The sequence below is a fragment of the Podarcis raffonei genome, chromosome 4 (genome assembly GCF_027172205.1).
Source record: "Podarcis raffonei isolate rPodRaf1 chromosome 4, rPodRaf1.pri, whole genome shotgun sequence".
Classification (NCBI taxonomy): domain Eukaryota; kingdom Metazoa; phylum Chordata; class Lepidosauria; order Squamata; family Lacertidae; genus Podarcis; species Podarcis raffonei.
This window is the reverse complement of record NC_070605.1, coordinates 43,090,654-43,103,589: the sequence shown is the minus strand read 5'-3', so window position 1 is coordinate 43,103,589 and position 12,936 is coordinate 43,090,654. Positions and strand designations below refer to the sequence as shown.

Below are 12,936 nucleotides of genomic sequence, written 5' to 3'. Positions count from 1 at the left end.
CTTTGCCTTTTTGCATGATAGGCTTCGTCAGAGGGGAAGAATACATACAGCAGTGGACGTATATCGTTCAGCTTTTTTTTTTAAAGCCAGAGCAAATAAGTCGTCTGCAAAAATAGACAGGGCTCTTGAGCCTCAACAGCCGTGCAAAAAAGGGAATTTCCGCTTGTCGTGCCCCAATATGAATATCTTGCCACCACGCTCTTTATAAAACCCCAAATCCTTTCCACTCCATCGACATTAGGGGCAGAGGAGGTGAAACAGCGTATGCACGGCGCTTCCTGAAAAGCAGCTGGTCAGGATTGCGCACGCGCAGTGGCGGTAATCCAACACCTCCCTCCCCTGAGCTCCCGCCGCCTCCCGCTTCGCAGAACCCAATGGCGGGGGGCAGGTGAACAGAAATGCTTTCCAGCCGGGGAGTTGCCTGCGCTGCGTCCTCCAAGGCGCCAGGGCGGCGCGCTCCTCCTTGGCCCACTTCCGGCACAGCTGAGACCTCGAGGGAAGGTCCTGGGAAGCGGCTTCTGGGGGAGAGCGCTCGGCTGTTTGGCGATGGAGCCGCCGCTGGCGCCGCCGCAAGGACCGGTCCGAGTCTCGGCTGCTTCTTCTCCCGCGCTGGCCGCGGGGCAGCCCAGGGTTTTGAGTAGGCCGGAGCCGCCGGGCTCGGGCTCGGGCTGGGAGCGGGTCCGGGAGCTCTTCCGGCGAGAGTAAGCCCGAGGGTTTTGTTTTGCAAGAATGCGAGGGTGTCCCGAGAAGCGGCAGGCGCCCCCGTCTCCTTGCAGCCAGGCGGGGCGGGAGCGGGGCTGGCAGTGGACGCGAAGGCAAAAGCTCTGCTGAAAGCCCACTCGCGTGCCGAGATGAGTTGTCTCGAGCCTCACACGGGCACTTTCAGCCTCTGCTGATAATGTGGCTTCATTTAACGCCGGCGTTGCATGGTGGGGGGTTCGGGATTTTTGAAACGTGAAGGGGGCTTTTTATGTCCTGAAGACTTGGGTTCTCATCGAAGCATTTTCTCCCGCAGCGAGCTAAATAGGTATCCTGAAGAAACAGTCAATATCATCAAAGCAACGTTTTGCGGGGGCATTGTCGGCATGGTCTATGGCGGGGTACCCGGTTTTATAAACGCCAAGAGACGGTACATTGAGCAGAGCCAAGGAGAGGTTTTCCACAATCGCTTGGATGCTGCGGTAGGGACAGATTCCTGGCATGGTAGAGCACACATCAAATCAGTCTTCTCAATAATGCCGTTACACACATCTCCTTAAGTGAGCACACTAGGAGTGCTATGGACACTTGTCACTTTCACTTCAAAAAGGTGGTTGTAGAGCTTGGGAAGGGCAACCAAAACTATCAAGAAGCTGGGGCAACTCACCTGAGAGAAATGTTATGATGTTATGGGCTTTTTAGTTTAGAGAAAGTGCAGGGCGTGATAAAGGTGTGTACTTGGTATGGAAAAACTGATTACAGTAGATACAAGTTTTTCCCTTTTCATATAATGCTAGAACCTGTGATCATCTGATGAAGCTGAATGCTGGAATATTTAGGACAAAAGGAAGTGCTCCTTCACACACCACATAGTTAAGGATGGGATTTGCTGCCATAAGATGTAGTAGTAGCTGCCAGGTTATGTGGCTTTACAAGGGGATTATTCATCAATAATAAAGCTGTCGATAGCTACTAGTCATGTTGGCTGCATACTGCCTCCAGTCTTGTGAGTTGGTGTACCTGTGAATAGCAGGAACATACTGTGGAACATGTGGGAATGTGCCATTGTGCTTATGTTCTGCCTGCGGGCTTTCCATAAAGATTGGGTTGGCCACTGTGACAACAAGAAACTGGACTTCATGGGGCTAGATTGAGGATCACAGCCAGCATTTCCATATTGCCTGGGTTAATAGTCTGGATAATATCACTGAAGGTAACTAAAATGTTTAGTTCTGAGATGAGCACTGAAAAATCCAGAAATAAAAAAGCAGATTATGTGCATGTACAAATGAGCTGAGTGGTCCATAGTTTTGTCAACAGTAAAGCCTGCTGAATTATTTCTGGTGCAAGGGTCTAGTCCAGAATCCAGACTATAAAGGTGCAGGTGGGCATGTGCATGCAGAAGCAAAATAAATAACTAAATTGTGTGAAATGGGAGACACTGGATTTCTTTGATTCTTTCTGCTTCTAAGCAAATATTTTAGCCCCCATATAAGATACCTTACTAGTAGGCCTCCTTTTCTCATTAACCTCAGGAATGGTACATATAAAATGTCATTTGGGGCGTAATAAAAATTGGTAGTGTGGCCTGACAATGTCTTTAAACTTTTGTAACTTTCTTGATAGCGAACTGCACATCGTGCAGCAACCAGGGGCTTCATCCGTTATGGTTGGCGTTGGGGCTGGAGAGTTGCTGCCTTTGTGGCAATATTCAAGTGAGTATGCTTATTCTTGGTTAGAGGAGGCAGTTAATGTACAATAACTGTTCTAAAATGTTACCATTGGTATATCTGTGAGCAGTTAACTTGCAAGATGAGACAGTTTAAATAGAACCTCTCCTTGTGTCCTTTCCTTCTGACCATCACCATCAGATGGTGTAGAGTCTTGTAAAAACAGCTTATCTACCCCCAGCCAATCATTGGGACTTGCATAAGGCAAACCAACCATTTCTGTTCTATCAAAAAAAGCTATGTTGGCATATTGAGAGCTGTGGTTGCTTCTCCTCAGAAGGTCTATAGTCATTCTGTAACATCATAGCAGACCAGCTAATAAGAACTCTCAGGCGACTGGTGAAAAACTGTCTATTTTTCTATCTGGGGTGGGACTAGGGTCTGACTGTGGTGCTCTGGGCCTACATTCAACCCTTATGACCCTCCTCAGACCATAATCCCTCCCAAGCTTTTTCCTTGGTTGGAATGTATGCATGCTTCCTGGACAGAGGATGGGAGAGGGTATGTAGAGAAAGCTTGCATGTATGGAATGTAGCCTATTAGTGTCCTGTTAGTCATTGTATATTTTTAAGCTGTAATGACTGTTTTATCTAAGATCCAGGGATAGGCTTTATTTTACTTATTTTTTTAGTCTGTCATTTATAAATAAAACTCCAATTATTTAAAACTCTTACCTCAGGTAATTGCAATTGTCCTTGAACTTGAAATGGCATACTGTACTCAGTATCCAAATTACAGCCTGCTTTGTACATTATTTTTTTCTCTAGTTTCCATTAGTAGAAAAAAACATGCATGCTATCACTTGTGAAGTATGTGTTTCACGTTTTCCCATAAATATATGGATCGGGAAGTGTATATTTTTCCTGTATGTTGTATCTAAACTTTGTCCTGTGTAGAAAAAGTCACATGTGAAATGATTCTAAATACTCACCGTATTGTCTAAAATGGGAAGAGTTAGCAAAATTTTTAGTCAAGAACTACAGGCCACTGTTTGGACCACCAGAAATAAAAGTCTTTTTCTTTCATTGGGCAGTTTTCCTTATTAATCCTTGTTTTTCTCACAGCACAGTGAGCACTGCTATGTCTGCATACCGTGATAAAAACGCCCTCAGTCACTTTGCCGTTGCAGGAGGTGAGGCGATGATATTTGAATGTTCTGTTTTGAATGAGGCAGAAAAGTTGATTAGAGAAAATTAGTTTCAGAGCTCAAGAGTCCTGCTTCTTGGTCTATTAATCTTCACTTTTTGACCCCGATCAAATTCAAAAATACGTTTTGTTACTTAAAATGATTTTTTTTTAACCAGGCAGATCTTTGGGATTGGCATTTCTGTCCTGCTGATTTCAGGAAAACTCATTTCCAAATGTGTATGCTTATGATGACAGCATTAATATTGTGCAAGCTATGGTGGTTCTTTGGTGAAAGGTTCTTAAAGGATTATAATATTAGAGGATTAGTAAATAATTTAGGCTACAATTCTATTCCCAATTACTTGGTAGTAAGTTCCCCTGAACTCAAGGGGACTTACTTCTGAGTAGATATGTAAAGGATTGTGCTGTCAGTCATGTTAAATATGAATGGAGAATTGAGAAGCCAGCAAAGGAGAGGCATCTTCTCAGTTTCTCTTTCATTGTCAGATTTTGCTACTAAATTAATCTTATATTGAGAGAAGCCATTTTTTGCTAGCTCTGAAAAGTGCTATAAGTGGATACTAATTTGTATTTTTGTACATGCAGAAATTAAATCTTATAATTAAAAACACTTAAAAGAGAAACTTAATCCCTGCCCCAATTTTTCTGTCAGAGTAAGCTGTCTGCTGTGAAACTGCTATAGTCCTCTGACACAAAAATGGCCCTATTGAACCGACACATCAATATTTTTAAATATATATAATAACTGAAAAAAATCTAAAGGAAACAGTTCACCATATCCTGCTTTGTAATCTCCTTTGGTTTCAGCTGAGTTTGTACTGAGTCCTACATAAACCTCGCTGAAATTATTGGAGGCTGCACCCTTTTAAAGGTACATTGTCAACCTCTTGCAGATTCCACTTGGCATCTTGTCCGTCTGTTTTTTTGCAGACCCATTTTTGTAAAGCTATCATGACAACATGAAAAGACAATCTAATTCTCTTCCTAGATATCTTTGGTCAGTACATAAGAAAATAATTATGTGGGAGAGGTCTTTGTTTTATTAACATCTTTTGACTTTTGTGAAAGCCCCAGAGCTGACCCGTTTTAATGCATTTCTGCATGTTATTGAAACTAGTAGTTTATGACTTGTCAGCATTCCCAGCTTCTGGCTCCACAAATGGAATTAGGAATTCTTCTAATTCATAAGGGAGCATCACATTACCCGAACACTGCATGGATGAAGGCAGCAGCTCCTGCTGGTTGCATATACCTAGAAAGAAGCACCAACTTTCCTTTCACAAATGGGAGCCATAACAGTTCTAACTTGAATATGCTGTTGGCCACAGCTGCTTATGCCTGACAAATGACTGGTAGATTATTTCCCCCATAGATGGTAATTGGTATGATTCTTTACAGCACTCAGCTATTGTAATTTGGTACCTCTTTACGCTGGTCCTTGACACTTGAGATGTACATTTTTAGGATCCTTTATTGTAACTTGTTTTAATTGGGTTTTCATGTTGCATTTAAAATTGTTGTGAGCTACCCTGGGACGTTAGAATGAAGTGTGGGTAATAAATCAATCAATAATGATAATAAGCATAAGCAAAAACCTATAAAATCAGTTGAAACTTTGAAGACAGACTGGTTTCTAAGTTGTGCTGACAACATAGACTTCTCATATTGTGTTCTAAAATGAAATAGACATTACAGTTGCTGCAGCATACACTTTTAAGTGCGGACGTAACAAACATGTGAACAAGTTTTTTAAGATATGCGTACGGTGCCTGTACATATTTGCTGTAGGAATTACTGATGGTTCCCCCCCCCAAAAAATAATTGTAATATTTGGAGCTGCCCATAGCTGAATCTTTAGTGTGTAGTCCTGGAGCAGAGTCCAGTTTTACAGGACAGGACAGGAAAAGGGGAGGCAGAAGGAATAACAACAAAGCTTTTTCATTGTAGCTGAGACTTCTTGCAAATCTCCTGTGTGTGGTCTGATTCTATTATTTTTCTTATTTCTAGGTTGTACAGGAGCCTTGTTCAGAATGCACTTGGGCTTGAGAGGTTTGGTTGGCGGGAGCCTTTTTGGGACGTTGTTGGGGTAGGTTGCTCATAGATGTACAGTACATGTACACACAGATGCACTAGGAACCAGAAGTGCTTCCTTTTGTTGGGTGTGATAGTCTGCAGGTGTCATTACAAGGCAGTTTTTGAATCTTGACAGGATTTCCTGCAAACTTCCGTCTAGCCTTAGATCTCGTCTGTTTTCTCTCTTATTGCAGAAGGTGGCTATTTTTCTTCCAATATCCCGCTTAGTTTTTCTGCATTCTTCTTAAACAGAAATTGATTTTTATTTGCCTGTCTACTAATGTTTAAATGGGCGGAGGTGCTGATTTAAAAAAACACACACAGGTATTGATTGCTGTGGTGGGTCAATTATTAATTTGGAGGATCCATTGTCCTTTTGTCCTCAGTCAGCTTTTTCAGCCCATCATTTCTTATCATTTCTTTTCTTCTTGGAGGTGGGTGGGAGTAAATGTTTAGTTTACACAGGGTCAACATTTAGGGAATTAGTTTAATGGAGAAGACGCACACAGAATTATGTTTTCTAATTATGAGCACAAAACAATAACAGTTAAGGATGATGGATTCCCTTTCCAGATTTGGGACACTTTTCTTCACCTCTACTACATCAATAGTTTTGATGTGTGTTGCATGCTGGGTATGGGCAATAATGTTTAATTTAAAAAAGACTAAAGGAAGATGGAATGTTATCTATTTGTAGTTGACAGTAGAATTGAGCTCCTATTTTGCAACTGCTTTAAAAAAAGGCTTCAATCAATCTTTATTGTGGTCAAAGACCAGACAGCAGAATTAACAACAGCCACATATACTACAGCTTTAAAAAAGAAAATGGATGAATAGGAGAAGGCACAGATGCAACTACTGGCAGAGTGACTGGTCCCCCATTGTTTATAAGTAATAAAGTTCTCCATATGGCTAAATGTACTTCCTGTGTCAACATCTTGTAGTGTACCTGCTGGAGCATTACTGATGTCAATGCAAAAATTTGCTGGCGAAACATTGATCGAGAGAAGAAAACGAGAGCAATGGGAGCTGTATGAACAGAAGCTGGCAGAATGGTGAGGAACCAGTGCTGTTAGGTTTTAATTATTAACTCTGCTACTGAGCCAGGGTGGATCTTCTCTTTATCTAGGACTGCTACACAATGATTCTAGCCATCTTCCACTAGTGATGTGATATGATGCTCTTGACACTGACCATTAGTCATCTTTTGCTCAGTTTTGAATTTTCTAGTTTTGCATTTTCTGGAGCTTTTGCTGATATGAAATTGGTAGTTCCATTAAAATCCATATACTGTTGGTGTAATGGGCCCATGGCTTGATTTTAGCATTATTTGTAGAATCCTCTCAAAATCTATGGCAAGTGACAAATGGCACACTAGCAACCATGGCATTTTCTGGGTATCTTGTGATTTCAAGGGTGGGCTATAGCCATTTTTCTAGCCACCCAGTCCTATTTCCTAAAGTGGCTAACAATATAGGTAATTTTAAACAATGAAGGAGCATAGGAGAACTCTATTTCTTCCAGATGTTTTGGACTACAACACCCATCAACCTGAGGTAGCATTGCCTAATGGTCAGGGGAGATGGGGGCAATAATCCAGCAACATCTGGAGTGCCCTAGATTGGAGAAGACTGTTCTAGCACCAAGTTAATAATGCTTTATGAAGCATTCTAATTTATTAAAAAGCATTATTCACTCCCACTTGGTTGTATCTCATGTAGTATTTCCCAGGCCCTTCCCTACATACTTTCTGTATCAGTTTTCTTCCCTCTTAGACTGGTTTTAAAGTTATAACCTCCTGAATAAAAATAGACGAGGGGAAGAACATTTTACAATTATGAACAGCGTTCTAGAGCTGCTTCAGATGAAAATTTTATCCTATAATTATAATATATTTCCCATATATTCAGTGTCCAGTTTGTTCATTCACTTTTCTGTGTGAACTGATCAGTTTGTCCTATGCTAACTGCAGGCATGTGGGCGATGGCAGATACAGTGTAGGTGAAAAAGCCCTTTACAGCACATCATTGAGCCCTATTGAAAGTGTTTCCAGGATATATGAAGGGGAGAGAGGATTGTCTATAAGCAAAAAATAGTTGTCATGTGGAGGATTGTGTGAAGGAATAGTTTCTGTTTGAAACAATTCGTTATAGACAGTTAATGATTTGTCAGTGGTAAATGGATTGGCTTCAGCCTACAATGTTTGTTTGTTTTTAAAAATATATTTTTATTAAAGATTTCTTAGTGTACAAAACCACGTGCGTTATCTCTTTTTTCAAGTTGTGTTTTCTACAATTTGGTTTCATTTGTTGTGAGACATTAGTGTTACATACAATGTTAGGTTAGGAAGAAAAGAGGGGAAATGGTGAGTGTGGTGGGGTGGTTACGTTTCTATTCTTCTACTTAGTGTATGTGTGGGGTTTTGGGTCAGCGTCACTTGTCTGGGTTCTCTTACTATTCGCTCGTTGCGTTTCCTTGGTGGGGAGAGAGGTTGGGGTTGGCCTAGAGTGTGGTTGGTTGTCTTTGGGTAGCTGTAGTGAGATTTGTTTGTGTGTGTGTGTGTGTGTGTGTGTATTTTTGAATCAGGTTAGCCAGATTGATTCGTATGCTGTTGGTGGATTCTTGTCATTGTCTTGTTGGGCTGTGTATGTGATAAAGGGGAGCCATACTGGGGTGAAGGCATCCTCTTCTATTTGTCCCTGTGTCAGTTTCAGTTTATTAGTTAGTTTTTCTAATAAGTTTCAGCCTCCAATGTTAATGGTGATATAAGCATATGAGGTGCAGTTTTGTTTTCCTCTCAGAAGTACAACCATGTTCTTTTTTCTTTTTCTATTTAGGAGGACCAGGCTCAGCGTCACTGAAAACATCTCAAAGGAAATGGATGATGTACTTCAGGAAGGAGCTTCTCCCAGATCATGAGTGAAAACAAATGTTTTTAGTATTGCACACTGGAACTCTTAACAAGTGGTGTTAAAAGTTTTTCTTGTGGCCTGTTGCTCAGTACACAATGGACTCTCTTGAAGAGCTCCTAGGTTTTGTCAGATAAACCAGGAACATAGAAAGTTCAGCTTCAGGTGATGACTAGCTCCCTCTTTAGTTGGGAGAGGAATAAGCTTGAATTACTTCTCTGGATAGAGAAAATACAAAATTCACTTTTTGGGGATATGCTCTAAGGGATAACATGGGTGTATTCCGAAGGTCTCCAGGGTAAGTTGATGGGTTGAACGGTGGAGTAAATCTAAAACAATAAAGAAAAATAATAATTATTTTGAATGTTCATTGCTATATGAATTCTTGGGTTTGGTGCCACTCCTCTTTTGAATGCAGTACTATAAATCTTAACTTACCTTTGACCTTACTACGTACCAGGAGACATAGGTGCTGGGGGGGAGCTAGGGCTCCCCCAATATTTCTGAATAAAGCGCTGCCCCCCAAGGTCTGCGGCAGCCATGTGTGCATGCTCATGTCACGTGTGCAAGCTATGGGGCTTCCATACAACACGTCAGCAAAAATGTTCTGCCATTACAATATAAAACAGCATTGACTAGCTTTGGTATGTTTCACTTGGAAGGAGTTCCCTTGGAATAAAAGAGAAAATAAGGGTGATATTGCAGTGTCCTGCCTCCCTGCCCCTGATGTTCCATGTCCCCAACAGCCATTACTGGGCTGCTCTTTATTAATATACAGTAACCATAAAACATAAACAAAATTAATTAGTAAATTCAACAATAAAATCTACAACCTCCTTACAACTGCAGCAAGTTAAGTTTCCTGTGGGCTTTAACAGGATACTACCAGTATATTTTTTTTATCGGGTTGCCAAAATGTTCTGTGCCTATGTGTTTTGTTGAGAATTGTGAAGCTGCACATGCTTTGACTATTTGTTGCTGGTGGTTGTAGTATTTGTATACTGATTCCGCGCCCCCCCCCCACGAGCTCAAGGATGTGTGCATTGTCTTCCACTTCCCCATTTTTATTTTCACAACTGCCCTGTAAAGTAAGATATGCTGAGAGCTGGTAGTTTAGACACCGAAGTTGTGAGACTACACATACTTAAGAACATTTTCTGCTTTTTATTTATTGGGGTTGACAAACATTTTTTGTTTTGCCATTTTGCTGTAAGTATGAAGACTATGAAATGTAGTAGTTAAAGCATTGTATTACATGATCTGTGATACAAATATGTATCTTGCTTTTCTACTCAGGAGCCCAAGGTTGTATACATTATCCTCTCCTTCCCTCTTTTATCTTGGCCTAGCCTACCTCGCAGGGCTGGTGCAGAGTTAATAAGCAGCAAGTCTCTCCAATAGATTTTGGGGTGTGTGCAGGGGCCTCACATCACATGCAGTGTACCAGGCCCTGGAAAAACCCTGTTGGCATCCTTGCGTACAATCCCAACTCAGTTGGCTACAGATTTTCAGGATTTTTTAAAAGCGCATTCATGCCCAATATACCAAAGATTGTCCTAAAATAGTGGCATTTCCTGCAGTATAAGTGTTACAGAAAAATCTAGGTGCGAGGCTGCTCAGTCACCCAGCTTGTCGGATAGAGCCTGTCGGTCCCTGCGGAATAAAGGAAGGAGTCCAGCCACCAACCAGAGCAAATAGCTGTAAACCAAAGTTTATTGTGCAACAGGTTCAAAGCGGAATGGGGTGACAATGACTTTGAAAACGTTCCTACCATATCCAGAATACAGTTCATGCTACATAATTGCTACATCACTGACCTGTCACAAAAGGGGAGGGGTAGACAGGGGTTACAGTAGTTTAACCTTGGCAAACATGTCCAGACAAGTCCTTGGTACAAGATTAGCATAAGCAGACATGTCAGGGCAAGACCCAGGTATAAGATTAGCATAGGCAAACACCTCTGAGTCCTACCGCCCAAAGTACAATAGAACTTCCTTTGCATGTCTGGACCCCTTGGCAAGTCTGGTGATGGGATTAGGCTTTCCTTGGCCAACAGCTCAGCAGTTGTCACCTCTGGTCACCTCCTGGGGTAGGAGGTGTGTATACATGTCCTCATGCTTGGGGAGGTGGCAGGGAAAAGAGTCGTTTTTCCAAGGGCAAAATAGTGTTGAAATGGAGGAAACTGGCAAAGGAGTTGATTTTATATGATCGTTAAAGCTAGGTAACTTCCCTGAGCTGTCAAGTCGAAAGGATACATTTATGCATTATATTTTTAACAACTTTAAAGATGTGCCCCCCCCTGTAATTTCTGTAATAATAAGCATACTTGAAATCACAAGTTGCCTTCTGCCCTAAGGGTGGAATGTCTTTGAAAAGGTGGTTTTGATGTAGTGAAAACGCGTGGCAATTGTTCTGAAAAGGGGCTTTTGGCCCCACCTATTTGGGTACAGTGGTACCTCTGGTTGCAAACTTAATCCATTCCGGTTCGTAACCGGAAACCGCTCATAACATGAGGTGAGCTTTCGCTAATGGCGCCTCTTGCTGCTGCCGTGCCACCGGAGCGCAATTTCCGCTTGCATCCCGGGGCAAAGGTCACACCAAGGGACATCTACTTCCGGGTCAGCAGAGCGCGTAACCCGAAGGATTCGTAAGGAGGACGGTACGTAACGTGAGGTACCACTGTACATGGTAGCTATAATATGTCACTGTAACCGTTGTATCTTGGCTTACTTTAGTGCTGGAATTCAGTTGTGTACAGAGGTTCTCGGGAAGTCTCTGTCCAAGCTCTGATGAGACCATGACCTGCTCAATTTCTGTAAGGATTACCAGAAATAACCACAAAATATTTGGGCTTTCTTTTTCTTCCACCATTGCGATGAAACCGTTACCTAGTAGAATACACAGATTTAATGAGACAAGTGATCCATTTGCCACAAACATCATTGGGGAGGAAAGGAGTAGGATGAAAGCCACAAACCATAATTGGTTTGTGTAAATTGTGGTTGTTTTTTATGACTTGTTGTTCATGTCTTTGCTCTCTTCAGGCACTCTTTTTTGCCCATAAGAAAATGAGAATAAAAGGCCTGTTAAATGCAATGAAAGAAAAAAATCCAAAATAATCCAGTTCACTTACTGCACTGGCTCATTTATTAAAAGCCTGAGTCTATATAAGCATACATTTCATTAAATGGAATAACCAGGCACAAGTGTGTTTTATATTTGAAGTGCAAAAAAGACAAAAGTTTAACTTTGTTTTATTGGTATAATTGTATAAAAATAGTTTAAAAACACATCCACCATCTGAGGCTGAGGACACACACACACACAAACATGTATATACAGTATATAAGGATGATTTGCTGAAAAGCTAATGCTAAAATATAACTTGGCATAATTACATATTTAACCTAGTTTACAGTCAAGAATAAAGTGAAAATAGGAGACAGCAATGCTTGGATACATTTTGCACACAGCTGAGAAATACATTGTTTGGGAAGCCTGCAGAAAAGCTGGGCTGCTTTAAACAGACAGGACTGATAACATGTTACAGTTCCTATTGTGGTTTACAAATAAGCAGACACCCTAAAAACCTGTCCACGTCCTTTGTTAATCACCTTAGAGACAAACTTTAATGTGGCAGGGAGAGTTTCTGCTAAAGTGTTAGTGAAACTTGGGTCTGCTTTCTTCAATGGGTTAACTCTCGGTTTAAACCGAATAATGGTGATTTAGAGCCTGTTTACATGACAAACTGAGTTAGGAGATAAACTGAATTAACCCCTGGCTCTTGGGCATTTTCTTCCTCCATTGAATGCCATGGAAGAATCCTGCTTAAGAGTTAAGTGTGCTTATAGTATTGAAATCCTGATGCTCAGATAGGCATATATCCCATTAAAGCTTATACATACCGCTAAATCTTATTACAGCAGTAGCAAATGAATATTTAAAAATACTCATATGGCCAATAAATAGTTCCTGGTACCCCTACATTTACATAGAGGGTCCATAGCAACAAGTATAATAAAGCTATAAGCATGCCAGGCTTATTTTCTGGTAAATAAAATTAGGGAGGAGAGGTGATAAATTATGTGCAAGCCACAATTTAAGTTGAAGGAGAGTTTCCAAAATGAGAAAACACTCTTTACCCTACATAGCAGGCAATAATACTGTTCCTGGGTATGGCTTCTGCAGCTGCAGAACCATACTAGTACCTTCCATTCTGTTGCAAACTGCATGTGCGTGGATGGCAAATAATGGCGAGAACATCTCACCCTTACACTAAATACACCCCTAACTGAGGATTTTATTACAACACGAGTGAGAGCTAGTTTAGCAAAGATCAATGGGCTCTGCAGCTGGGGACAAGTGGTCCAGTTTAC

The 12,936-nt window shown here is 41.3% G+C and overlaps 1 protein-coding gene across 1 annotated transcript; it reads left to right on the top strand.

Annotated features, from left to right (window-relative positions):
• The first annotated feature begins 476 nt into the window (after positions 1–476).
• TIMMDC1 (translocase of inner mitochondrial membrane domain containing 1) lies at positions 477–8,924 on the top strand. The gene is made up of 7 exons (XM_053386444.1): positions 477–701; positions 1,016–1,181; positions 2,326–2,414; positions 3,494–3,561; positions 5,586–5,664; positions 6,596–6,706; positions 8,489–8,924. The coding sequence occupies exons 1-7, from the start codon at positions 547–549 to the stop codon at positions 8,568–8,570; spliced, it is 750 nt and encodes a 249-aa protein (XP_053242419.1). The 5' UTR covers positions 477–546; the 3' UTR covers positions 8,571–8,924.
• Positions 8,925–12,936: the final 4,012 nt, after the last annotated feature.

Excerpts from the sequence above, each read along its gene's own strand:
- TIMMDC1 (XM_053386444.1), top strand. The coding sequence starts at position 547 with ATGGAGCCGCCGCTGGCGCCGCCGCAAGGACCGGTCCGAGTCTCGGCT. Across the intron at positions 702-1,015 it reads CGGGAGCTCTTCCGGCGAGA|CGAGCTAAATAGGTATCCTG; the intron begins GTAAGCCCGAGG and ends TTTCTCCCGCAG. Across the intron at positions 6,707-8,488 it reads GAACAGAAGCTGGCAGAATG|GAGGACCAGGCTCAGCGTCA; the intron begins GTGAGGAACCAG and ends TTTTCTATTTAG.